At 39.8% G+C, this 27,554-nt stretch overlaps 1 protein-coding gene across 3 annotated transcripts in view; it reads right to left on the reverse strand.

Moving 5' to 3' along the window:
- LNPEP (leucyl and cystinyl aminopeptidase) overlaps window positions 1-27,554 on the reverse strand; it is a 113,230-nt gene that overhangs the window by 6,886 nt on the left and 78,790 nt on the right. For 2 of the 3 annotated variants that reach the window (XM_055429485.2, XM_088838452.1), the window contains 7 exons: window positions 22,530-22,713; window positions 20,828-20,984; window positions 15,063-15,247; window positions 12,961-13,122; window positions 11,064-11,204; window positions 10,177-10,258; window positions 1,335-9,601 (listed from right to left, as the gene is read on the reverse strand). In XM_055429485.2, coding sequence (XP_055285460.2) covers window positions 9,470-9,601; window positions 10,177-10,258; window positions 11,064-11,204; window positions 12,961-13,122; window positions 15,063-15,247; window positions 20,828-20,984; window positions 22,530-22,713 — 1,043 coding nt within the window. In that variant the 3' untranslated portion in view covers window positions 1,335-9,469. Of the gene's footprint in view, window positions 1-1,334; window positions 9,602-10,176; window positions 10,259-11,063; window positions 11,205-12,960; window positions 13,123-15,062; window positions 15,248-20,827; window positions 20,985-22,529; window positions 22,714-27,554 lie in introns of those variants that run through there. The other variant, XR_016037979.1, reaches the window with a different exon arrangement.

Below are 27,554 nucleotides of genomic sequence, written 5' to 3' on the forward strand. Positions count from 1 at the left end.
GAGGGTAATTCAGAAATGAGAAAAACAGGATCCTAGCCCTAGATAAAATACATGTCAAAGGAATTTCAATGCACCCAAACTCTTTCCATATGGAGAAAGGCAGTAAAATCTCTTAACTTAATGTCTTTTGTGTGTGTGATTCACAGTAACTGTTTGATATTCACATATTTTCAGCAAAAATGCAAAAACTCCTATATATCCTGACCGCTCCCTTACCTTTTTGGAACAGTTTGTCAGAACTGAGAGGCTGCCTTCCTGTAGTCCTCAAATAAAACATAATTCTCAACTTATAGATGATGCATTTATGTCAGTTAACATCTATAAATTCCACTGGAATAAAAACATTTTATCTATGGGGTTAGCCAAAAAGTTCGTTCAAGGTTTTCAAACCTGAACGAACTTGTTGGCCAACCCAATATATCTATAATGGGTTTTATTTCCATTTTTACCGTACATCTCTGTGAACAAAGTATCAGAAATTGAACTAGTAGCTTCTGAGCAAAATTTTTAATTTGTAAGAGCATTCCCCCAATACATTATTAATGGTAATAACTTTTTTTAAACTTTTGTCTTTTTTTCTGTAGAAGGCAGCACCCTGCGGCATGTGGGATCTTAGTTCCCCAGTCGTCAGGGACTGAACCCATGGCTCTGCATTGGACATGCAGAGTCTGAACTACTGGACCACCAGGTAAGTTCTGGTGATATTTTAAAAGTGCATTGCTTCAATGTGTACTTTTTTATGCCCAGAAATAGTGTCACAATTCTTTTACCCCAAACTCTATTTGCCTTAAAATGCCTAACTTTAAGTGCTAACAATTTATATAGAAGAATACTGGTACTAATTCCAGCACCTGAGGCCCTAAGATATTCTCAGCTCTCTCCCGAGAATATTTATGGGAATCAAAACAAGGAACTTCTTATTGTAGATCTGACCAAATGGCTACTCAAGTGACCTGTGTATTTATAAGAATCATTTCATTCTAAAAATAATTGCCCTACATGGAGTGCATCCACTGATAACTTTAACCCCACTCCACCCCAGTGAGCGCTTAGCAGCGTCTGGAGACATTTTTTGGCTGTCTCACGCGGGGTAGGGGAGTTGCTATTTGCATTTGAGACCAGGGATGTTGGTAATAATCATACAGTACCCAGGACAGTCCAACATGGCACTAATGACTCTGTGAACCTTTGATTTACACGCAGTAAAGATACTGGAGCACTGGTGAGATAGGAAATGCTGAAAAAGACAATGAATACAGTTCCTGTTCTGGTACAGCTGAGATGATAAACCACTTTATATGTAGTTTTTAAAAATGAAAATGGTCTACACAACATTTATATTTAAATACTTTTATTTTTATTTCACAAAAAAAGCAACAGTGTTTGCAGTACACATGCCTTTCAGTCAGTGCTGATCATATGCAAAACAAGGTATCAGAAGTGTAAAGAAAAATAGGCCTTTTCCCTTTACAAGGGACAAAACACAATTTGCATATATAATATTATATATATACATACTATTTTCAAAATCTTTCACAAAAGACAAGATTATGATACAAATTTAGAATTCTACCCACAAGCTCAGATTCAAGAAACTGGAGATCTCTGTAAGTGTTTAAATACAAAAATGTGATACCTTTACAAGTTTTGAAGTAATTACTTTTCAAAGTGTTTGAGAGACTATTCTTCACAGCAGCATGGAACACTTGGCTTTAATCAAGAAAGCTGTAAGATTCAATTTTGTCTCAATGTGAGTTTGTTGATTAATGCAAATGTTCCAATTATGCTGTAATTGTCACTTTATACACATGAATATGTTACTGTACTGATGCTTTCTACATTTCAAGTTCTGGAGCATTTCATTCAGCTAAGCCCTGACCTTTACTTCCTTTGAAGTATTTCAAATTAAGAACTGTTGAGAAATACCGCTCAGGATGACCTGACTAACCCCAAAACGATGCTCCCTTTCATTTATGGTCAAAGTTAAATGTGGCATGAATAAACTTATTTTCCATACAGCAGCAGGTATAAGTAACAGCAAAGTATAAGCAAATTTTTCATCACTAGAACCTGAGAGTCTGATATGGTGAATAACGTCTCTTTGCAAATTTTCTAGGAGTCCTACCGTTCAATGTTTCTAAAAATAACAGTATGGCAAATCTTCAGCATTATATTGGTTGTAAATTGCAGAACAAAAAAAAACAGTGCTCGGAAGGGAGGGAAGAGAGGGATGGATGGATTTTCCACACGCATTTTCTTTGCGACAGATAAATATGGAGTCGTGACATTTACCATGTGGTGGACGAACAGTCAATGTGAAATACGACTGAAGAATGCTGAAAGTTAACACACAGGTCTGGATGTATGAAATGTATGCAAAGACACAGAGCTGAAGAGGCAACATGGGTTTACATTTCCGAGGACACTTGAAGGTAACAGCTCACAGGGCAAGCACTGAAGACAGAAAGGAAACATGAGCAGGAATGGTTCAGCTAGTGGAGAAGTGACAGATGCAGCCATGCAGAAGCGCTCTGGGGAGGAAAGGGCCAGCTCGCCCTCCCACGTGCAAGGTGTTGGGAGTCAAACAGCTTGCCACCCCAGTTCTTCTCGGATTAGTTTTGGGGCCCATGTTGTCATTGACTAGAATAAGGGCAATAACTTAAAAAGATTCGCTCCAAAACCCAAAATGATTTCCACCAAGAACAGAAGACTGTGTTACTGATGGAACTGGAGACAAGTGAGCCCGAATCCAGGGCCTCAGAGAGGAGCTACTCTCAAGGGTCTTCAAATGAGCTTGAATGAGTGCCGCTGAGAGATGGACAGCAAAAGAAATCTAACCATACGTGAAGCACTGTCTTTCTGACTTTCTGGAATGCCGAAGCACAGCCTTTCCTACCACTGCATTCCGTGCGAGCCAACCTGAGACCTGCTGGATGGGATTAGCTCTCTCAACTCAACCGTCTCCTCCCATCTTACGGGCTACATGCCTGGTGCCCTTAGCTGTCCCAACTCAGTGCGACACCTTTAGCTCAGATGGCAAGGATCTGGCGGGACACTGTTTGTTAGATACACTCAGGGCCCTGCAAGGAACTCTAATAGGAAAATAATGGGGGAAGAAAAGGAGCAAATCATATATGTGGATGTATACACTTACATCTTTAAAGGCATATATCTGCGAGAATTAAAAACAGCCACAAAATAGTAACTATATATGGGAAAAGAAGAAAGTAACCTGCTCATCTAGGGGAGTCAATTTTCATTAGTTCCCTACACGGCCACGTAAAAGACTAAACACAAAATAAAGCAACAAATGAAAACATTCATGTGTATTAAGAATATTCCCCTGCCAAAAATATAAATCTCTATAAAACAAGCAAACAACATACAACTCTTCTACTTGCTGTCACCACACAGGAAACAACGGCAAGGGGAGAAGGGGAGGCTGTCATACACTTCTCCTCAATTTGCATCTGGTAACTTGACATCTACCCAAAGGACTAGGTATAAAATCAGTAACAGGGAAACGATTATATACACTTTTAAAAAGGGCATACCCCGTCCCTTCCCACTAACTACTACCCACCCAATAATTCCTCCCTCTTAAAAAAAAAACAAAAGATTCCTAAATTGTTGAACTATTGCCCATGTAGGCAGTCAGGGAAGGGAGTAAAGGAGATTTATCATACATCTGGACCTCCATGTTTCGTTATGTACCTACAGATCCCAGCAAAGGACTGGGTACTAAATGAAATAACACACAAAATGTAGCAAACATTTATACATTAAAAAAGTATATATATGTACACACACGCACACACACAGACCTCTCCCATCCCTACCTCTCCAAAAACAGAAGCCAAACATCTATTCTTCTGCCACTGCTCAGTGAGGGAAAGGAAGCAGGGAGATCTTTTATAGGATCAATCTCAACTTTCATTAAGTTCCTAAAGAGTCATGCAAAAGACTGGATTCAAGATGAAATGAATACCAAAAGAGGCAGAAACATTTGTATACATTTAAAAATTTATATATCTTTCCTAACAAGCTCATCCTCCATTAAAAACCTCAAACACAAACAACAGAAAACCAAATCCTCAAGTACTCCTATACTACCAGTATACACGGGCTACAGGGGAAGCGGGGGAAGATTTATTACACCCCGATCTGGGCCTCTGCATCATATTTGATATTTAGGAGTCAAAAAGGACACCTGGCTTGAAGTGAAAGCACGAATAAATGCAGCAAACGTTTATACACACACATAAAAGCAAACCCAGAAAACCCTCACTGCTCTGCGCCCCACAAAAATTCTTCAAACAACTATGCTACTAGTCATTGCCTAGAAAGGCAATAAGGGAAGGGGAGAAGAGGAGATTTTTTTCATAGAATGAACCTTAATTTTCATCATGCACCTAAGAACCCATGGACAGGTTTAGGTACAAAATGAAGTAACAGAAACATTTATATACATTTTAAAAAGTACATATCCCTACACTCCCAGGCAAAGGGAGTGATAGAGGTAAAAATAATCTAGACTACTCTACAACTATTACCCACAGAGGTGACAAGGATAGGGGAAGACGGAAAATTTTCCTACATCCACACCTCCACATCTCGTTAGCGACCTACACATCCAAGCAAGGGATAAGTACAAAACGGAATAGCATGATATTGACACAAGCACTGTATATATACAGATTTCAAAAGAATATATCCTGCCTCAGTCCCTTCCCAGCCCCGTCCCCCCACCCCCAGAATTCTACTACTTTAAAATTATTGACTACATGGATAAAGAGGGAAAGGAGAAGACTGCTCTATATCCAGAACTCTGGTTCATTAGCAACGTACCAGTCCAGTGAAGGAGAGTGAGCGAGTGAAAGTCACTCAGTCGTGTCCAGCTCTTTGCGACCCCATGGACTGCAGCCTGCCAGGCTTCTCTGTCCATGGCATTCTCTAGGCCAGATTACTGGAGTGGGGAGCCAGTCCACACTCCAGGGGATCTTAACCCAGGAATCGAACCCAGGTCTCCTGCATTGCAGGCAGATTCTTCACCAGCTGAGCCATCAGGGAAGCCCCCAAGTGAAGGGCTGGGTACCAAATGAAATACTATAATAAGAAAGTAAAAAACACGAGTATATATTTTAAAAGCATTTACCCTAATACCCACAAAAGAGCCCCCGAAACTAATCAACTACTCTACTAGCCATTGCCCTCTCAGGCAACACGGGAAGGGGTCAAGAGGAGATTGTCATACATGTGGACCTCCACGTCTCATTAGGTACTTTCATGTCCTGTGAAAAGGACGCAGTACGAAATGATTAGTTATAATACAAAGTTATAGATTTATTTATTTATATACATTAAGTACACACCCCACTGTCTCCCACCTTACAAAACAAAAACTACTCTAGCTACTGCCCAAAAAAGGCAGTAAGGAAAAGGGAAGAGGAGATCTGTCATACTCTGAATCTCCATTTTCATTAAGTACATATGCATGCATGCAAAGGAACACACCTAGAAGGAAATATTAAAAAGTAGCATAACATTTATATACACAAGAAAAAGAATATACAACCCTCCCCCATCCCTGCCCTCAAGAACAGACTAGATCAAAACAACAGAAGCTACAACTACTCAGTTAGGTCCATACAGGCAATAAGGAGAGGGGTAAATAAGACATTTGTCCTACTTTGGGACCTTCATGGTTCATTAGATCTCTACTTATCTGTGAGGAGGATGAAGGAAATACAAAATCAAACGCCCACAAAACAGTGATTTAGACACATTTTTAAAAGTACATACTCTGCTCTTCTCCCACTATGACCATCTCCTTCCAAAGAAGGAAATCAAGCAACTACTCTGTAGCTGTTGCCCAGGCAGGAAAAATTGAAAAGCTAGAAGAGATTTTCACAGGACAATGTCTCTTTCACTTTTCATCAGGATAAACTATACTAAGATGAAAGAATATAAAAACATCAAAACACATGCATACATTTAAAAAAAGTATATACCCCCAAAGAACCACTCAAAGAAATCAATCAACTATTCTATGAGCTATTACCCAGGTAGGCAACAAGGGGAGGAGGTTTATCATACTTTCAGACTTCCACTTTTCATTTGGTACTTAGTTGCCAATGAAGAGAATGAAGCACAAAATAAAAGAAAGCAAAACCCAGCAAAAGTGAACACATAGGCTTTTAAAAATACAAATGGGGATGTAAGGGGGGAAGAAAAAAGTTAATTCCAATTTTTTTTAAAAAAAAAAGGCAAAGGGGAGAAGAACTACATCATACCTATGAAATTCAGGTCTTGTTTTGCAAACTCAGCCCAGAAACTGCTGTCTGCACATCTCCTGAGATGCATACACCTTTCCTGCACCCCCATGATATACACAGGGATTATGTAAATATTCAGTAACCTGACTACAGATTATCATTCCATGTGCATTAGATCGAGAAGATGCTCAAAAGCCAACTCAGGAACAGGCTATCTGTAATCCAATAAACTCAGCACTTAACCTTCATTTCTTCCTTTCCAGTGTTCAGAAAGGATTCTGTTCTGCACCCAGGAAGACTGACGTGGCTCAGTATCCTCTATATACCCAGAACTCTTCTGACAGCTCTGCTCCCACAGTGGCTAAAGTACGTGAAAACACGAATGGTGAAGAGCATTAGTGTTAAGTGAAACCTGCGACAGTTCGTGAACACCAGAACAGTGGCAAACAACACAATTTCCCTTAAAGAGATCGTATCAAACAAGATGGAGCAAGGCACAAGCTTATGGTAGCTGCTGACACTACTTCAGTCTACTATATCTAATCACTTGGTATTAACGAGCGATTAGATATCAACAAACTGAACTCCTTGGATTTCTAGTTTTGTAGCCTTTCAGATTTCCAAAGCCTAAGCTTTTCTTCTACAGTTCTAGATTTCCAATTTTGCCTTTCCTAATAATATAGTATGATGTGTCCTTTTATTAATTCAAGTCAACTCTCTCTCTGCAATCAATATAACACTTGTCAGACAGTACTGAATTGTGTCATGGATCTGTGTGCTCATATAACAAAGAACTGCTGTGCTTCTATCTGTTTGAGGTCTCAGAAATACAGTGGTGAAATAAAATTCTGGGGGGAAAAAACTTCAAAAGCTCCAACAATACTTACTATACTACATGGTCTAGCCATTATTTAACCTTATATTCCTGACTTAGAGTTGGTTTTTGACAGCCCTATATAGATGGGATAGCATAACATTAAAAAAGTATGGACTTTCACAGGAAAAGCTGAGGTGAGGCCTGTAAATGAAAAATACAATTGGTATGGATCTGGTATTATGGGAATGAATGGCTTTTGAGTACAAAGATGGAAATGGATTTTGAGTTACCTCCTTTTTAGCCAATGTTTTGATAAAGTTTTAATTATAGGAACCCCCACCCCATTCCCGACACACACACTCACGGGAAAGAATGATATAATTCAAGACAAGATTTGCCATATGCAGAGCTAACAAATATTACAGGAACAATGTGAAGATGGGCAAGTAAAACGGAAGAATCTTAAATGATTTTGAGAAATAGCAAAGTTTAAACTCTGTATCAAAGTGGACTTTAGTAATATGTTAAAAAAAAAAAAACCCCAGCAACAAAAAATCCAAAATTTTAGTATTTTTCCCCACTCTAAAAATATAAAAACACTTTCAAATATCGACTAAATTATCCTTCATTTACTGAAGCACAAGCGTAATAAAGACCTACAATCACCCTAGTTTCAAAAAACATCTTCAGATGACTCTGTGATTCTCAGATAATAGTATTTTCTACTCTAAAATAGAGAGATAAGTGCTGTTTAGAAAACACTACATTGGGAGAAAACACACTAGGGCTAAAGAAGGTTATCCTTAGTTTCTATTGCCAGTCTTTTCAATTTTGCTATATAAAAATATTTTCATAAAGTAAAATATAATTTTATACATAATTCCATATATTCTCACTTGATACCTGCTGAATAAAAAAAAGGTGACCTTTCCTATTGTCTGATTCAGTGGAGTGTTTTAAGTGCTGAAAATGGGTAAATACCCTTTTTATGTACGTAGGTGTTTTCAAGCAAACTAGAAAGTACAATAAATACAAGGAAGAAAGCTTTTCTCCTAAGAATCAAAGAAACACAACAATCTAGGTATAAGTCTGCATAGCTCAAAAAATTCAAGTACAGTATTTCCCCTTTAGAAGGAGTAAAATTGCCATATAGTTTTGATACTTTCTTTACTTGGCCATTCCCTATAATCTGTTAGTTTGGCCATTACAAAAGAAAATTTTGATTTTTCAACTAAAGTACTGTTTCTGACAGTAGAAAAAATTCAGAGCCCACCATATTAAAATAAACTGTTATTCCTATCCACATTCTCTTTATTCCTTTAAGGTATTATGGTGAACTTCAAATAAAAATGTTCAATTTCTCAAAGGCCCTATTTTAAAATATACTTCTAATAAGCAACTCTATCATATAAAATGAAAAACCACCCAATGGGTATGATTAAGAGAAAGTGTCTGTGATCTATCATGCCAAAAAGCAACTTAAACAAACTGTAAACTGTAATTCTTAGTAAGAAAGTCATGATAAGAGACACCAGTATTTAAAAAAAAACCATAAATGCAGAAATACTTATTTGTAACATAAGGGATATCTATGGCAGGGAGTGATAAAGGTGTACAGAGATTTGGAGAATACTGGAATTCATAAGTAAAATAATTAACATTAACTCGGTTTGAAATATTTTCCTGAAAGATGAAAAAGAAGGTGTTAAATATCCGGAAAATTTAAACTTTTGGCCTTGTTATTTAGCTTTACAACAAAAATTTAAAAATTCTGTAGCACCTCACTATTCTTCAGAAAAAAATATAATAGTTATAAACTTTTTCCAGAAAAGAAAGGATTATTCAAAACCCCCAATCAAAGTAGATCTGCACACCTGAGGTCAGTTTTCTACAGCTGCATGATTCAATGACTTCATTACCATACTTTTTGATGCTAACTTGGAACCACATTCAAATAACATCTATCAACAAGGAACAACAAATGGCTAACCAACCAGCAGCCTGCAATGATGGTGGCTCCCATGGTAGATCTTTCCTTATTTCATGGTGCCAACATTTAGCCAGAAACTGAGAACAGAATTGCAAAACAGATTTTTTTCTTTCCCATTTGAATATTTTCAAAGTAGAAAAATTACCCATTGTTTTTGTAGATGGTTGGCATACAGGTGAATATAATTTGGTAATAAATAACTACACACTGCCCAAAGACATTTCAGAAAAGACAGATGAAAAAATACAGACTGGCCCTGAGCAAACTAGAACTCCTAAGAGTGCAAACAACTCAGCAGCGATCCTGGTTTCACCTTGGCTTTTGCAAAAGCAGCAGAGGCCCAGTTAACAAGCTCTCTGAATGGGTGATGAGGTACCGGTGTGCATGCTACAGCCAATATGTCAGGGTTTTGAGATTCTTCTCCACCCACTGCATGTTCAACTGAATGACTTCCAAAGCCTCCTGGACACAGCGAAGTCGAAAGGTGGCCTCTGACTGATTTTCAAAGAATGCCTGGACCTGTAAGTTGCACACAGAAGTATTTCAAAAGAAGAACAGAGTGGTATACCGCAGCTTTGAATATCCTTTTCAAGTAAGCCTTAACTTAGTGATGCTTATGCTGATGTGAAGCTGTTTTAAAAAGGAATTCCCCTTACTCCCACATGGATGAAGTTTTCAAATTTCAAGTGGCGGGAGGTGGGGAGGGTGTGGAAAGGCCAAGTAACAGTAAATAAGGTAGAGTCTAAAGTTAGGCCTGGGGCCTAATTTTACCCTCTGAATGGAACTCTTCAAAAACAGTCTAATCGCCAATTAAGATCAACCAATGTTGATCATATGTTGATCTTAATTCAAAAAATCATCTATACCAGATGGGAGACAATGGAATACTGTTGAGAATGGAAGCAGAACTTTTCCTTCTTGCTATATCTCCACCCTTTAGAAATATTCCCAGAGGAGGATCATTAGCGTTGATTGAAGGCAGACAGAGAGAAAGGATGGGGCTTTCCAGGAGAAGCCACGATCTAACTTACACTGAGCACCTTGAGGGCAAAGGGATGGCCTAATCTCCCCGAACAGCATTTGATACAACCAACCTCAGATAAATGTGCCTTTGTTGAAAACAGGTGAGTTGATCCAGCAACGATACTTTGTATGGTATAGGACCCCAGATGGAACCTGAAGAAACACAAAGGTAAGGGCAAAAGGCAAAAATGAATGAGTTAGCTGCTGATAAGCAAGTTCCTGAGTGCAAAGGACATGCTTATTGTAAACTCCACATGACGGAGGCAGAGCAGAGTCCTGATCCTGGGAACCGGGGGCTTGGTGCATCGGGAGTCACCCCACACATACCTCTCCCAGTAGGCAGGAGATCCAGAGAAATTAACAGCCTATGTGCCTCAAAAACAGCATCATGCACCCAGAAGGTGTCATTGCTGATTTAAAAGGAAAAAATGAGCGACTTGTGCTGTTGAGCTGGGTCTGAATTTGTAAACGATCCCTTGGTAATGAAGAGGTGTTTTCAACACATGAAACTAAACAGCTATTCTGAAATGGTCTGTGGCCAACCAAGTGAGCTTGCTTCCCTGGTGGCTCACATGGTAAAGCATCTGCCTACAATGCGGGAGACCCAGGTTCGATCCCTGGGTTGGGAAGATCCCCTGGAGAAGGAAATGGCAACCCATTCCAGTACTCTTGCCTGGAAAATTCCATGGACTGATGGGGTCGCAAAGAGTCAGACACGACTGAGCAAGCTAAGTGAGCTCGGTGGAGCAAGGTTGGGCTCGATTAGTACTACAAAACAGCACTGTTAAATGGAATGTTGTTTATAAACGTGACTATTTCTGTGTTCGTTAAACTACCACTGAAGCATTTTTCCTCTCACAGCAAAGCGTGACTCTTTTGAACCAATACAATCCTGGGGACTGCTTTCACATGCAAGGCTTGAGGATACTGAAAATTCGTAATTCTCTGAGAAACTTACTTCTGTACAAGCTTACTCCAGTTCTCTTTGACAAAATCCCATGCCAGTAAGTGTCCAGGAAAATGCCGGGCCACCGTTCTAATGATAAACGACAGCTTCTGTGTTCGGATGAGATCTCCATCGAGGCTGTTTTTCATTAACCTGGAGAGCAGAACAGATTGAGCTTCCAAAATAATTATTCATGATGAAGTGATGACTGAATTTAAATTAACACCGGTCTCCTAATTTAAGCTCTGTGGCAATTCAAGAGATACAAGTTTTGGTTCCGTCTAAGCTTCATTAACAGTGAAATCTTGTCATGTTTCTAAATGAAGGAAAAACCAATGAGATAAACACATAAATACACTGTTACATAGTAATAAATTGTTCTTGACGTAATAAGGACATTTAGGGGGAAAAAAGGACATTTAGGATATAATTTCCAGTAGAATTTATTACAATTCTGAAAACTGGTATTGTTTTTTCTGTTAAAAAGTTTGAGTAGGGAGGTATCTTATTACTCTTAAACTGGGCTGTCATATAAAAATGAAGATACTTTTCAGAAGGCACTCAATAAACTGATAATGATATGTATACTAGATAATGCTCTAAATAACTGAATAACCATGTTTAAAAGAGGTCATTACTATCTATCTTCATTTTATAGTTTAAGAAGCTGAGGTTATATAATTACCCCAGGGACACAGCTATTGATAATAAATATAAAAGTTAGCATCTGAACATAAGCATTTACTATGTGATAATATCTGCTTATATGAGAACACATATACCCCTAAAAGAATGCAGCAATATTTTTAACAGGAAAAAACCCCAACTGCTCATCAAGACATGATGGGTTGAATAAACTATGATAGAGCCATATTTGGAATAATACACGGCTATAAAAAAAATGGAGTAGGCTTTGTGGCAAATCTCAAGGACTAATTATTCACTAAAAAGAATGTCACAAAACACTCGGCACAGAATAAAGCAGTAAGTACACAGACCAGGATTCAGAGGTTAAGAGGATAAGAACAGAAGTGAAGGATCAAACAAGAGATCATTTTATGTGTTACTCCATTTCTTAGGTACTTTTTGAAGACTTTAGAGTGGAAATTCATCAGCATATTCCTGGTCTAAAACAACATTATTACTGATTTAAAAACAATGCCTTTTCTCTGTTTGCTTGGGTCAGAGCCTGGCTACTACTTTCAAGAAAATGACCATTTACAGTGCATCCTTTGGAAAGTGGGTCTGGGCAGCTGCTGAAGACATCTCAGGGACACTATTATTTATCTGAGCAAAACTGTACAGAGAAGCGACAAGACCGCAGCGCCTCCATGCACCCCTTTCTGGGCACTGACTTTCAAGACGCTTCCAGTGTCTCCTGGCAACTCAGGGCGCCTTTCCCTAGTTCTTCCTGTTGGGAGACCTACTCACCGCCCTTCTTTCCTCCCATGAGCCTTCCATTCCCAGGTCGTCATCAGCCGAGTAATTAAAAAGTCTGGCAGATTCACATAAAGGTGTAACCTGTAAGCTTTTACATAGTATCTTTTCCTGAAGTGGCTGCGTTTTCAAAGAGACGGCTGGGACAGAACCGTGCCTTTGCCCAGAAAGAAGGAAGCGCTAGACGTGGAATTAAAGACAACAGGGCAAGGGAAGGAAGACATTTTCAAGACGAAAGCAGGGCTGTGACTCCTGGCATCTCCAGTTCCTTCTGGGCATAGCACTGTCGCCTGTGGGGACAGGTCTGGTCCCTGAGATGAGCCCCTGCACGTGGGGTCTCTCACCACCCTGCCCAGGTCAGGCCTGGCCTGTGAGCAAAGCGAGGAAAAGGGGGATGTCCCCCCACCCCGAGGGGCTCTGTGCTCTAATGCTTTTGGTTTCCATAGGTCATATTCCTTCGGTGGCTTCATACCAGTAAAGCTGCCGTACATCCTCTGAGCTGGCGAGAGCTTCGAGTATTTTATTCTTCTCTGCTTCAGAGCCTAGAGAGACGTATTTGCTTAAGAGGAATGACCAGCCTCTCTCACTTTTTGCTCCAACCTTGAACACGGTTGTCATGACATCCGCAGGCAGGCTGTAAGAGAGGTGGTCCGATATGAGAACAACCAGAAAAAAACACTGAATACAAAGGCAAGGACCTGACTCGGGGCAGTGCTTTGGGGGACTGAGCAGGTAATAATAGTCTTCACTGTATAATTAATTGTCAGGAAAATGTTAAATCTCCTGGCTGCTCCCTTCCTAGTGATGCGACTAAAAAGCATATGAATTCAATACAGTAATTATTTACTGTTCACCCACAAAGGAGCAGGCAGGCAACTGGCTGGACGCTGTGAGCAGGGAAGAAGGAGGAGACGCAGTCACTACCTGCGGGGAGGCTCACGGGCTATCATCAAGTACAGAACGATAAATACAGACATCATAACACAGTGATAAATCCCATGGTAGAAATCGATCAGCTAATGTAGCAGGAGGGGCGAGAACTGGGGTAGGAGCACAGTTTTCCGTCTTAATTAAGATCTCAGAGCGGAGAGGGCTTCAACAGGCTACCCCAATATCCTACACCCCAAGTCTCCACCTGGTGTTTGAATCTTTTCTCATATAACCAGTAAGAAACCCAGCGAAAACCAATCATCATAAAACCCATTTCTATTAACTGCTAATGCCACCTGCTATGTTTTATTCCTAAATTAAAAGAGACCTGTTTGATGCCTCAAGCTTTTAGGACAACGGCTATCAAAAATCCAGAGAATAAGTGTTGTCAGGGATGTGGAAAACCTGGAGCTGGTAGGATTGGAAAGCAGTGAAGCACCTCTGGAAAGCATTATGGGGATTCTTATAAAATTCAATATAGAACTGCCACATGACCTAGCAATACCACTTCTGGGTATATATATGAAAGAAATGAAGCAGGTCTCATAGAGGTATTTGTATACCTATGTTCATAGAAGCATTATTCACAGGAACCAGAAGGTGGAAGCAACCTAAATGTCTATCAGTGGATGAAGAGATAAAACAAAATGTAATATGTACATCCAGTGGGTTACTCAGCCTTAAAAAGAAAGGATATTCTGATGTATGCTATGACATGGATGAATCTTGAGGACATTATTAGGTTGTCTATGACCAACCTGGACAACATATTAAAACGCAGAGACATTACTTTGCTGACAAAGGTCCGTCTAGTCAAAGCTATGGTTTTTCCAGTAGTCATGTATGGATGTGAGATTTGGACTATAAAGAAAGCTGAATGCCAAAGAATTGATGCTTTTGAACTGTGGTGTTGGAGAAGACTCTTGAGAGTCCCTTGGATTGTAAGGAGATCCAACCAGTCCATCCTAAAGGGAATCAGTCCTGAATATTCACTGGAAGGACTGATGCTGAAGTTGAAACTCTAATCGTTTGGCCACCTGATGCAAAGAACTGACTCCCTGGAAAAGACCCTGATGCTCGGAAAGATTGAAGGCAGGCGGAGAAGGAGATGACAGAGGATGAGATGGTTGGGTGGCATCACCAACTCAATGGACATGAGTTTGGGCAGGCTCCGGGAGTTGATGATGGACAGGGAGGCCTGGCGTGCTGTAGTCCATGGGGTCACAAAGAGTCAGACAAGTCAGGCACAAAAAGACACTTTCTGTATGATTTCACTTATATGAGGTATCTAGAGCAGTAAAGCTCCTACAACAGAAGACAGAATGGTAGCTGCCAAGGGCTGGGGTGAGGAGAAAATGGGGAGCAGTAGTTTTGATCAGTTTTGCAAGGTGGAAGAGTTCTGATGATTCATTGCACAACCATGTGAATATACTTATACTACTGAACTGCACCCTTAAAAATTAAGATACTAACGTCTGTATGGATTTGATCACAATTAAAACAACAGTCTGGTTTGAGAATCAGGTACATAGAGTTCACCTACATAAGCGCTCGGCTTTATAACCTTTATGATTCAGGACATAAAGATCCTGGTTTCACTACATGCTGTGGGGCCCACAAGAGCAAGAAAAAAGCACACATCACCTCTGAGTGCCATTGGACGCCACCCAGTCACTGAAGAGTTTCTCGGCAGCAGCTCTGCAGTTCTCCAGGTTGTGGGTGCAAGCAAAGTCCAGCAAGACCGACCGGAGCTCTCGAGTAGATGGGGTGCCCTCATCAGTCCAAGTCTGCTGTTGGATTTGGCTTTGAAGCAATTTAAATACCTTGTTCTAGAGAGACAGAATGGATTATAACAGAGTAATAACAATGAGGGTAACCAGAAAAATGAGGACATGATCTCTTTTTTTCCTACATTTACCCAAAAAGAAAAAAAAAGGGAGGGACATAGATATTACTCATTTAAATAACAACTGACATAAGAAGCCCACAGTGGTTGGGATGAAACCATTCAATATCACTGAGGCTATAAATAAGGTTGCTATAGCCAAGGTGGACTTAATGACATAGGACAGAAAGAATTAATGACTTTATGCAGCAGGGAACCTTTCTTCTGTGTATACTCAGCTAGAAGTTGCTTTCCTGCCAAGAAGTATCATTGATAACCACTGCTGGAAGAAAGCTGAAACTTCCTGACCTGGTGACTTTAGCATCCATAAATCCATTAAGCAATGAGAGAAAAATACACTTCTTTCTGAATGTGTAAGTGCTTAAATGTTTCTGAATCCATTTTTAATGGAATAGTTAAAGTATCATCTAGCCTGATGCTCTAACAAGTTAATCTAATCAAATTAAGAAAATGAGGCCTACAGGGAAGAAAGGTTGTTTATAGTTATTTTTCCTCCTTCCTCAACTTTTTATTTAAAAATTTTCAAGCCTGCAGAAAAGCCACAAGAATAGTAAAATGAATAGCCATATGTTAGATTCACTGTTTTGTTAATACTCTTACATTTGTGTATAACACAAATATACACACACTTGGTTTTTCTGGTTTTAGTTCAACCATATGAAAGTAAGTTACAGATATCATGAGATTCCATTTATAAATAATTTAGCATGCAATTCTCAGAAATAAGGACATTCTCCTATGTAACCACAATACCTTATCACACTTAAGAAAATTATTAGTTATTCATTAAAATCATCTACAATTAAAGTCCATTGTTATAATTACTTCTGAATAAGATCTCATTCTTAAATATGTATTTATGGTATTAAGGCTTTCCTGGTGGCTCAGTGGTAAAGAATCCGCCTGCCAATGCAGAGACATGGACCCTACCCCTGGGTTGGGAAGATCCCCTGGAGAAGGAAATGGCAACCCTCTCCAGTATTCTTGGCTGGGAAATCCCATGGACAGAGGAGCCTGGAGGGCTACAGTCCATGGAGTCGAAAAAAAGTTAGACACGACTTAGCTACTTACTAAAACAACAATAACAACAACAATGGTATTAAGAAACCAACAGGTCTCATTTCTTTTTCATCTCTTCCCACGACAAAAGCATGAAGGCTGTTCATAATACATGGAACTATTTCCATAGTCCAAGCTGGGGTGGAGGGAAGGAAAAGAGGGCACAGGGAACTTTAAAAATCATCATGTAAAATATGCATTTGTGAATGTCACTAAAAGGAACCAAAATTCTAACATGAAAATATTTATAGGGATTTTTCAGATAACTTTCATGGCAACAAATGAGGAGGATCAAAATGAAACCAGTTTACAGACATTCCCTCCTGCAGTGTTCTTGGCACAAGAGGGTTTTCTGTCACTGGTCCCAGAACACTACCACGACCAGTCTTATTTCAAGCACCACAGATGACCGTGGACAAAGCCTCTTAACCACCCTCCAAACTAGTTCAAATTCTTCACAGAGCGTAATATTCCTCTAGAGTGCCTCTGTCGGTACTTAAAATGAATCCTAGTCAGAGAGTTTTATTTATTTTTTTTCACTTTTCTTTTATTGGAGGCTGATTACTTTACATTAATATATTGGTTGTTTTTGCCATACATTGACACGAATCTGCCCCGGGTGTACATGTGTTCCCCTTCCTGAACCCCCCTCCCACCTCCCTCCACACTGCTGAGGCTGTTTTTATCAGCAGACCCTTCTCTGAGGTCTGAGTAAGTCTCTTGTGGAGCTGACTATGGGAATGGTTTTGAAAAAAGCATCCATATAAGAAGAAGGATGCAAAGTTTGTGATAACAGGCCAATTCCCTTCTGTTTGCTTGCTTCAAAGGCAATGAAACAGCGAACAGATGCCTTGTGGAATGTGCGCAGGCTTGCCAGTCACCGGGAGGGTGTGAAGTGGTGGAAAAGGCTACTTGCCACGCTGACTGATGGTGCAAGGAAGCCAACAGCAGTGCGGGCGCCCCTGCGGGGTGCCCGTGACTGCACTGGCACACGCTGTCTTCCACTGGCCTGACCTTCTCAGTGGCATCATGATGGCATTATGTATGACAAATGAAAGACTGACAAGCTACTCATAACTGTCAAACAGAAACAAAGGAAGAATGAGAAACAAAAAAGAAACCTCCCATGCTTGCAAAACCATTAACAAGAACAACTCTGTGGAGAAAAATGGCATCCACCGTTGAGAGTTTATACTGAAACAAAGCAGCAGGGAAAATGGCACTTCAAAACACTGGAAGCGAGGGAAACCTCAAGAGACGCTGAAGCCAGTTCCTGGGTGTTTACTCCTTTGTGGTTATGGGGTGTAACTTTCTTACTTACGGCTGGTACCCAAGAGTCAAGGGGAAGTCCCCAAATTGTTGATTTTTAAATATACTTCAGGGGAATTCCCTGGTGGTCCAATGGCTTGGACTCAACACTTTTGCTGCCAGACCCCAGATTTGAGCCCTGATAGGGGAAGTAAGGTCCAGCAAGCTATGCAGTGCAGCCAAGAAAAAAAAAAAAAAAATCAAATGATAACATAAAAGACTTTATTTAAAAAATAGTTCTGTTTTTAGAAAATTTCAATTATAAAATATTTTTGTAAGTAATCGAGATTATATTTTTAATGTTAATAGACCACACAAGTGCTTCAAATTATCTTTCCCTTTTATAAGTAAAATTCAACCTGTTTTTCCATTATTCTACATTAATGTTTTGAAATTAAATTCATTAAGCATCAGAATTCAATCCTCTGATTTCATAAAGTGAAGATGGTAGGGAGAGGGAATAAATTGATAAGTCATACAATGTACGTACATGCAGTAAAATGGAACAACAATGACACAAAATGACTTTAAAAATAAAACAGGGCAAGATGCTGGCACTTATGTTATTTATTACATTTTGATTTACTGCTTTAATTTTACAATGATGTTCCCAGGGAGTTCTTTCTTGGGTCAGCTGAGCTTCTTAAAAGTGAAGTGTCAACTTTTATTACAGAAGGTTTATCCCATCAATTCCTCATATGTAAAAGAATGACAGAGTTATAAGTGATGAAACAGGAATATGGCTGAGATCAGATTTTAGTATCAGATGTGAACAATTTGACACAATTCAAATATGCCTCCAGACTCTCCCATCACATATTAGAGCAGACATCACAAAATGTGGTATACAGGTAATATGTGTTATACGGTCTGTGTAGCCTAAATAACAAAATGACCAATAAATGCACACAATGCTCTCATGACACTAACTTAAAAAATTAATTAGACATTAGTCTTAATCACAAATACTACTTGATGATCAGATCCAAGGTCTCAGAAGGTTCTGCCATTCCAATATCATCTACAGTCGGTCACATTTCATATTTTGAGAATTCTGATCCTACTTGAATGCCCTAAGATCAGAACAAGAACTTTAAAGAGAGAGTTTCTCGCTCCTGAAATAAAGCCATCATGACTTTTAACTTTTAACTGTCATAACTTTTAACTCATCATAACTTTTAACTGTCATGCCTGTCAAGTGCATGAAGACGTACAATGGTAAAGGTCTAATAAACACACACTAAGCCTCCTGTTCCAATTCTCTAACCACCAGTCCCAAGGACTGGTATGTTCCGCCACGTCCTGAGTAAACACATACCTGCCTGACAAACTGGAAATCATCATTTGAGATGAAGATGCAGAGTTAGTTGAGTGTCACAACAGGAAGATATTCAAAAGATCTAACTGCTGGAATTGAGTTCAGCATCTGTGCTTTCAGCACACAGCCAGCCTGAATTAAGTATGAAATGCCTCCTTACACCAGGCCCTCAACACATTAACGGAGAGAGGCAGGCAAAAGAGTGACTTATGCCATCATGAAGTTTACCAAGCCTTCAAACTGTTTTAATTTAAAATATCAGTGTAACAAAGAGGAAAATATAGCAAGAAACAGCTTTGACTCTTCCAATAAAAGGGTATCCTCAATGGCAACCCACTCCGGTACTCTTGCCTAGAAAATCCCACGGACAGAGAAGCCTGGTAGGCTACAGTCCATGGGGTCACAGAGAGTCGGACACAACTCAGCGACTTCTCTTTCTGATAGATGACAAGCTAGAACACATTAAAATATGGCCTTATAACACAAAGAGGAGGGTCTGGCATGAAAGCGATCTGGGTCTGAGTCTTCAGCTTCATCATTTACGAGGTAAGTGACTTTGGAGAAGTTATTCCGTCTCCTCATCTGTGTTAATGAGGGCAGAAATATCTATCTGCTGCTGTGTGAGGGTTAAACGAGGTTATCGGCATTAAGCACTAAGCAGGGTGTGCAGGGTACAGTAAGCACAGAAATGTACTTGTTCTTGTATGTTCCACTCATTCATTCCACATTTATGGAGTGTCACTACAGGCCAGGTCACATTCCAGGTGCTGGATTTTATCAAGGTTGGTAGTTGAAAGCCTTATGAAATAGAAGAATGATAAAAATCTTGGTAATCAGAAGATACCTCAGAAATCATCTAACTGAAGCATCGCACTTATGAGTAGGGAGTGGGGGTGGTTCCTTGCAGGTCAGATCAGAAACTTGTAAGGAAGGGGCTTTTCAAGCTCTGTATGGCCCCCTGCCCTGTACTCCCTCCCTGTCACTGAGAATCACAGGGGATGCACAGCAGGGCAGCACAAAAGAGGATTTTTTTTTTAAAAGGTGCAATCTAGCCCCTTCCTTTTACCAGTGAGGATGCCAAAATTCTAAAGGATTTATTCTAATTCCTGGCCCATCAGCTTCTTTTTCCTGAAAGCTGCATTTTGCCTGGTCTTTGGAAAGCCTGACTAGTTGGTAAAGCAAACCTTGTTGTCTGAATGTGATTCAGAGCATTAGATAAGACAAAGAATTCGTCACTCCTTCTCAAGCTTTTAAATACACAGTCACAATACCAAAAATGTCTAAAATAACAACTGTTAAGACCAGGCAATTGGTTTTAAAAAAGGTAAAACAGTCTCCAAAACCAGTAGTGCTTTGCAGAGAAACTTATATTAACCAGCACCACCATCCTTAATAAGATAGTTATCAGTGAGGACTCCCAAAGCCGAATATTCCCAGTACAAACACAGCTGTCGTTTTATAATGATCACCAGGAAATAAATGCGGAGCCCTACTTTGCAAAAAGGCCTATTCCAAGCATTTATTATATGAAAATAAAACGAGTTGAGTAGAGAAAATTTTCTTTTCATGTGACCTCATTTTGACAGCACTGTCAGAAGTCCACATACTTTGAAATTCAGACAAGAATACGTCATGCTAACACTTTATCAACTCCTCATGGTAAGAAACAACATGTTGATTCAAAGTTAAGATTTCAGCACCAGGAAAGTGATGAAAATGGAATCTAACTGCTTTTTCAGTCTATGACTGCTGAACGAAACATAAATAACAACAGGAAAGGCAAGCAACAAAGAGAACTTGGCAGAAAGGCAGACTTACCACCAGTCTTGAGGCCAGATCCATGTGCCCGAGTTTTTCAAGGAGGTTATGGATGAGTTCTGTCTGGAACAGCGCTTCGGAGATGGGTGCAGTGTAGGTCTCATTGCTAAGATAATCAATCAGATCAAAAGCTCTCTGAAGAGACACCTTACCTAGACTAATGGGTAAAAGAAGAAAAAAGTAAATATGCCAAAAAAGTATGCATGCTGAGAGAGAAACTATGGCTAGATGGGGGAGCAGGAATCCTGAAGACCTAAAATTTAAGCTTCGAGTGGTAGGAAGCCTATGGTTCCACAGTCTTCAGTGAAGTGAAGTGAAAGTTGCTCAGTCGTGTCTGACTCTTTGCAACCCCGTGGACTGTAGTCTGCCAGGCTCCTCTGTTCATGGAATTATCCAGGTAAGAATATTGGAGTGGGTAGCCGTTCCCTTCTCCAGGGGATCTTTCCAACCCAGGGATCAAACCTAGGTCTCCCGCATTGCAGGCAGATTCTTTAACCATCTGAGCCACCAGAGAAGCCCGATATTCTGTAAAGTTAGACTAAATATCTTTGATTAAGTTCGCGTGGGCAACTCAAGGTTAAAGACGCCTTTCAGGAGAAAGATGAACAACAGCTCAGTTCTTTGTTCTATAAGTCAGCTATAAATTGCTACTGATTCAGGAAAAGTATCATAATATTTTAGATAAGAAATGATGAAGCGTGCCAATTTTACTTATCATTAGTTACTTATATTGATCAGGTGACAGAAAGAGGATTTGAATCAGAAAGTAATTTGTTATTTGTACGGGAATTTTGTCAAACTTGTTAAGGCAAGGGCCACTGTGAATTTATAGTGCACACCTTTAAAAAATTAACCACTTGACAGAAGTCATAACATCGATGGCTGAGATGGTGTGAGGTCACCACGTAACGGGAAGGTCAAGAGCCGTCAGAAGGAACACATTTGAGTGTTCCTTGGTGCTTGGGCGTCCGTGTTCCTCGGGCTTCCCTGGTGGCTCAGAGGGTAAAGTGTCTGCCTGCAATGCGGGAGACCTGGGTTCGAGCCCTGGGTCGGGAAGGTCCCCTGGAGCAAGGGAAAGGCTACCCACTCCAGTATTCTGGCCTGGAGAATCCCATGGACAGAGGAGTCTGGTAGGCTACAGTCCACGGTGTCGCAGAGTCGGAAACAACCAACCGAGTGACTACCCTTTCTTTCTTTTTGTGTCTAGACCCACTGACGACCTAAGTCGGTGATCTTCCTCTTCAGAGGATGTCGGTACATGAGGTCACTGCCATTCTGGGCTTTGGGCTTGTGTAGCTTGGCGGGCAGCTGGGAGGTGAGTGGTATGCCAGCACTCGAGACATGCCTCATGCCAATATATGAGCACTAAGCTTTATGCTGAAAGCACCGGAAAGAATTCTCTCGTGAAGTAAAGCAAACCCTGAACTTCTGTATCCATTTATTCAGCAAATTTATGTGTCGTGCTTGTCAGTATCTACAGTCTTGAAACATGATTTAAATCTTACTATATAACTGTTAAATATGCTTCTAGATAGACAAGGGATATGTCTTCTATCTTCTCAGTTCTCTGAAATGAATTTTACCTACCAGGCAACACAAGCTAGTTCTTTTCAATTGCTTCTCTTAAATGTCCTTTTCTCAAGAACGCTTACTTAAAAAGAAAAAATGAAACAAAATTAGACCCAAGCCAAGCATACGCTACCCTGCAAGTTCAAAGATGTTGTTGATGAGGTTAGCTCGATCTTTGTCGCTCAGCACATAAGGATTTATTTTCAGCTGTTTGATCAGCGCTTCCCAGTTGTCGTCTGCATAATGGACAATGTAATAGCCAGTCATGTTTGTATTGACCTTGATCCACTGCACTTCTTCTGTGAGATTGATGACATCTAATACAGACCAAAAAATGAGAGAGAGAGAGGTTAGGGAAAGAAAAGTATTAAATGAATACTGTGTTTCAAAGTTAATATGGTATTACTTTTATATTTAAAAATATTATATTATTATTTTATATGTTACTATTATAATATAATAAATAATATAATAATATTATATATTATTATTTTATATTTTAAAATATTTATATTATTTCTACCGAGAAACTGTCTGCCTCCCAGGGCAGTCATGTTCATGTTAACAAAGATCACCACCCATTAATGGTAAACAAGGTACATGTGCCTGCTCTCCTGGATCTTACAATCCAACATAACCAGGTAAGTAGGGTGTCATATAAACATTGTTGATGGAAAAAGAAAACGTGGCATTCTGTAGAAGAACAGGGTAGAAATGCTTCACTCCCAAGGGAAGGTTAGGAGAGTTTCTTGGGAGAAAAGACATCACCGTTGAGACTTCAGGATATATAGGCATGGCATCTGGTCCCATCACTTCATGGGAAATAGATGGAAAAACAGTGGAAACAGTGTCAGACTTTGTTTTTTTGGGCTCCAAAATCACTGCAGATGCTGATTGCAGCCATGAAATTAAAAGACGCTTGCTCCTTGGAAGGAAAGTTATGACCAACCTTGATAGTATATTAAAAAGCAGAGACATTACTTTGCCGACCAAGGTCCGTCTAGTCAAGGCAATGGTTTTTCCCGTGGTCATGTATGGATGTGAGAGTTGGACTGTGAAGAAGGCTGATCGCCGAAGAATCGATGCTTTTGAACTGTGGTGTTGGAGAAGACTCTTGAGAGTCCCTTATACTGCAAGGAGATCCAACCAGTCCATTCTAAAGGAGATCAGTCCTGGATGTTCATTGGAGGGACTGATGCTAAAGCTGAAACTCCAATACTTTGGCCACCTCATGAGACGAGTTGACTCACTGGAAAAGACTCTAATGCTGGGAAAGGTTGGGGGCGGGAGGAGAAGGGGACGACGGAGAATGAGATGGCTGGATGGCATCACCGGCTCTGTGGACATGAGTTTGAGTGAACTCCGGGAGTTGGTGGTGGACAGGGAGGCCTGGCGTGCTGTGATTCATGGGGTCGCGGAGAGTCGGACACGACTGAGCGACTGAACTGAACTGTGCCAGGTAAAGAGGGACTCTTAAGTGTTCAAGGCCCAGAGAGAGAGTGTGCATGGCATCCATGCACTGAAGTGGCTCCCAAGTTCACGTCGGGAGTGTGTGCAGGGTGTGGCACAGGGGAGACCGTAAGGAAACTATCTATTTAGTATATAAAGTGTGTTCTCTCTCGGCCTTTTGTCTTTGGTTATGTTAACGGCCTAAGAAAGGACAAACAAAGGCATTTTAAAAAGTCACATAATTCAAAGATAGCAAAACAAACATTAGGGAAGGATGAATGTGTCATTAAGCACAAATAAGAAATAATTGAGTTAACATAATAGAAAGCTGATAATGTACTTTGTGAACCTCTACCGTTACATTTTAATGCCGACAGAATTGTTAGAAATTTATATGGAATGACTTCAATTAATGAGTGATTAATAAGAAGCTAAAAACTGCAACATTAAAAATATTACTACAAAAGTTGACGGCAACCTTTAAAATTACTAACCAGGAAACGTCCTTTAATGGTGGCAATGAAGATATGAATTTAAAACAATAGTTAAGGGTATGCTTCTAAGCATCTTAAGGTTTAATATTTATTAGACTATAAACCCCATGGGCGTTACTTTGTTACTGCTAATCTCTCAGTACCTAGAACAATGGTCCTAGCAGGTACTCAAGAGATACTTGGTGCATTAATAAATGAATGAACAAAACGATTATGTCACGGTAAGTGGTTTCAAACAAATCTAAATAAGGTTTGCTGCTGTTTAGATGTAAGTTTTCTTCCCCACTCTAAGGTGGGGAATACAGATTTTAAATTAAAAGAGAAAAGGGGAGTAGAGATAAGAAAAATCATCTAAACTCAAACAATAAAAGCATCATGAGTATATTTCCTACCAAGATTTTTCCTATATACATTTTAACTGAATTAATATTTAATATACTGGATCAATGTACATTATTTTATACATTACATATCAGATTCCATTTCCTGCCATTTTCCCACTGCATTCATAAGCAGCATTCAAAATCTTAAGGATATTTTATTTTGGGACATACCACAGTTTAACCCATCTTCTATTTGGAAATATTTAGGCTGTTTTAAAATTTTTACTATCATAATAATTATATGTAAGGGTTTTTACACATAAAATGCTTTGGAAACACATTTAAACCTTTTTGTACCTGAAATCTAGGACTGCTGCTGCTGCTGCTGCTACTAAGTCACTTCAGTCGTATCCGACTCTGTGTGACCCCATAGACGGAAGCCCACCAGGCTCCCCCTTCCCTGGGATTTTCCAGGCAAGAACACTGGAGTGGGCTGCCATTTCCTTCTCCAATGTGTGAAAGTGAAAAGTGAAAGTGAAGTCGCTCAGTCGTGTCCGACCCTTAGCGACCCCACGGACTGCAGCCTACCAGGCTCCTCCATCCATGGGATTTTCCAGGAAAGAGTACTGGAGTGGCTTGCTATTGCCTTCTCCGAATCTAGGACTGATCAACTTCAAAAGCATGAATTATTTAAATTTATCAGATTTTCTTAATACCTTAGTTACTCTAATTCTGAGACTGTCAAAGATTTTTAAGATGTAAAGATTTATGTTCTGATCATGTCTTAACATGACATATCAGATAATCAGTCTTTTTCATTAGAAAAAATTTATACTAATTTGTTTTATTGTTGATATAGCAACAGATGGAATAGATTAATCGCATTAATCAGGTTTATTCCTTTTCTAAAGCAGAATACAATTCTAAGGAATATTTGAGTTGGTAAGAGTAGCTGCTCCAAGTGGATATATTTTTAACAAACCTATGACTAATGAAATTAACTTTATCAGTTCTGTTCTGTTCTGTTCTGTCGCTCAGTCGTGTCCGACTCTTTGCGACCCCGTGGACTGTAGCCTACCAGGCTTCTCCATCCATGGGATTCTCCAGGCAAGAATACTGGAGTGGGTTACCATTTCCTTCTCCAGGGGATCTTCCCAACCCAGGGATCGAACCCGGGTCTCCCGCATTGGAGGCAGACGCATTATCCTCTGAGCCACCAGGGAAGCTACTTTATCAGTAGCTAATGCAAAAATATCAACACTCTCTAGGTCACCAAACAATTTCCTACACAGCTTTTATCAAGAAAGGACCTTGGGAAAAAGAACCGAAGAGCTTCAAATCTCCCTTTCCCAAAACAGGAGGCAAGGAATGATAAGCATGGCAATTTTCCCACTGGATGGAAATAGGAAAATATTGAAATACAGAGTCTCTTGGATGATAAGCAACTCGCTATCTTGTAAACCTAGCCAAGTCCAGATGGCAGAGAGGAGGAACACAGCTGGGAGTGTACTTGAAATTATTCCTGTCATTTTGATGACAGAATATGAAGCAGTGCAGCCAACAGCATGGAGAGGAGAGTTATCATTTAAAGAATCAACATATTAGTCTCTTTCAGGTCTTCTGAATGATTCACAACAGCGGACCTTAAAACCACAGGTATCAAAAAGAAAAACCAAAACAAAACAGCTTTGCAATGTGGATGAAGCTACTCTCATATGTTTTTAATTTATTATAATCATTAACAGATTAACAGTTCAGTTTTCACAGTCCATTGAGTAGTAAAAAAAGAGTAACTCCGATGTTAAATGGCAGAAGCCCAGATTAAGTAATCTAATAGTGATTAAAAAAAAAAAGCACTTGTCAATGAGTTATGAAAATCAACTACTGTTTTATAAAGAAACATTAAAGCACAGAAACAAAAAAAAATATGTTTTTACTACAAAGCTGCAAAATTCCCTGTATGGCTTGCTCCAGAGAGCTAGCATGATACACACAGTTGAACTACATCCCCTCCTGTTCAAAAGCATTCCATTTCCTCCCATACCCGTTTTTTCCCCTTTGCTTCATTAGGGGAAAAAGGCAAGCGCAGAGAACGGCACATGATACATATCCTATTCTAACTACATGCCTTCCTCCTTTTTTCCAACTGCCTTTCATTTCAGTGCCATGTCCTTTAGTTTCAGAAAAATGTTTATGGCACAGTGATGTCCTTCTAGAAACATGAATGCTCCAAGTTAGATTTAATATAAAAATGTCCTCTAGTGAAAGAGATGAGGTTTGAAAATAAAATGGAAGAGAGGGAGAGGTAAGCATCGGGGAGAGGAAGCAAGAGAAGGGCCAAGGAGACCCTTCGGTGTAATTTCCTCAACAGGTGGTTTAGAAAAACAGTCCCGTTTCAGCCCTTCTTACGCACAAAAGCTATTAACCATTCAAAATCCGTGGATGTGGGAGAAAAGTGACCAGAATATTGACCACATATAACTTCTACATTTTACTGAACTAAGGGACTAACCCAGAAACCCTGGCGTTAGAACTCATGGAAATAGACTACGGATTTAACAAACCACCAAGTTAACACGTTGAACCAATGTCACAACAGCATAAAATAAGCCTCTGGTAGTCACCGTCTGTGCTACGTTTCTTTTGAGAAAAGAGAAGACTACAATTTAGTGAAACCAAAATTGGTTTTTCACAGGAGCATCAGGAGCCAAGAAGACTCAACTGTTCTCGGGGTCAAGCACCGTTTGTGAGGACAGACATTTGCAGTGCGGACTTTCAAAAGCTCAACTGCCAGGACTTAAAGCTGCAGCAGCAGTGAGGGAAATAACACAGCTGGGAAGAGGACGTAGCAGAACTGTTTTCATCGTATATTGCCTCAGTTCCACCTCTAGA

Source organism: Moschus berezovskii, chromosome 8 (assembly GCF_049115385.1).
Source record: "Moschus berezovskii isolate FMDL1 chromosome 8, NW_MosBer_1.0, whole genome shotgun sequence".
In the NCBI taxonomy this organism is placed as follows: Eukaryota; Metazoa; Chordata; class Mammalia; order Artiodactyla; family Moschidae; genus Moschus; species Moschus berezovskii.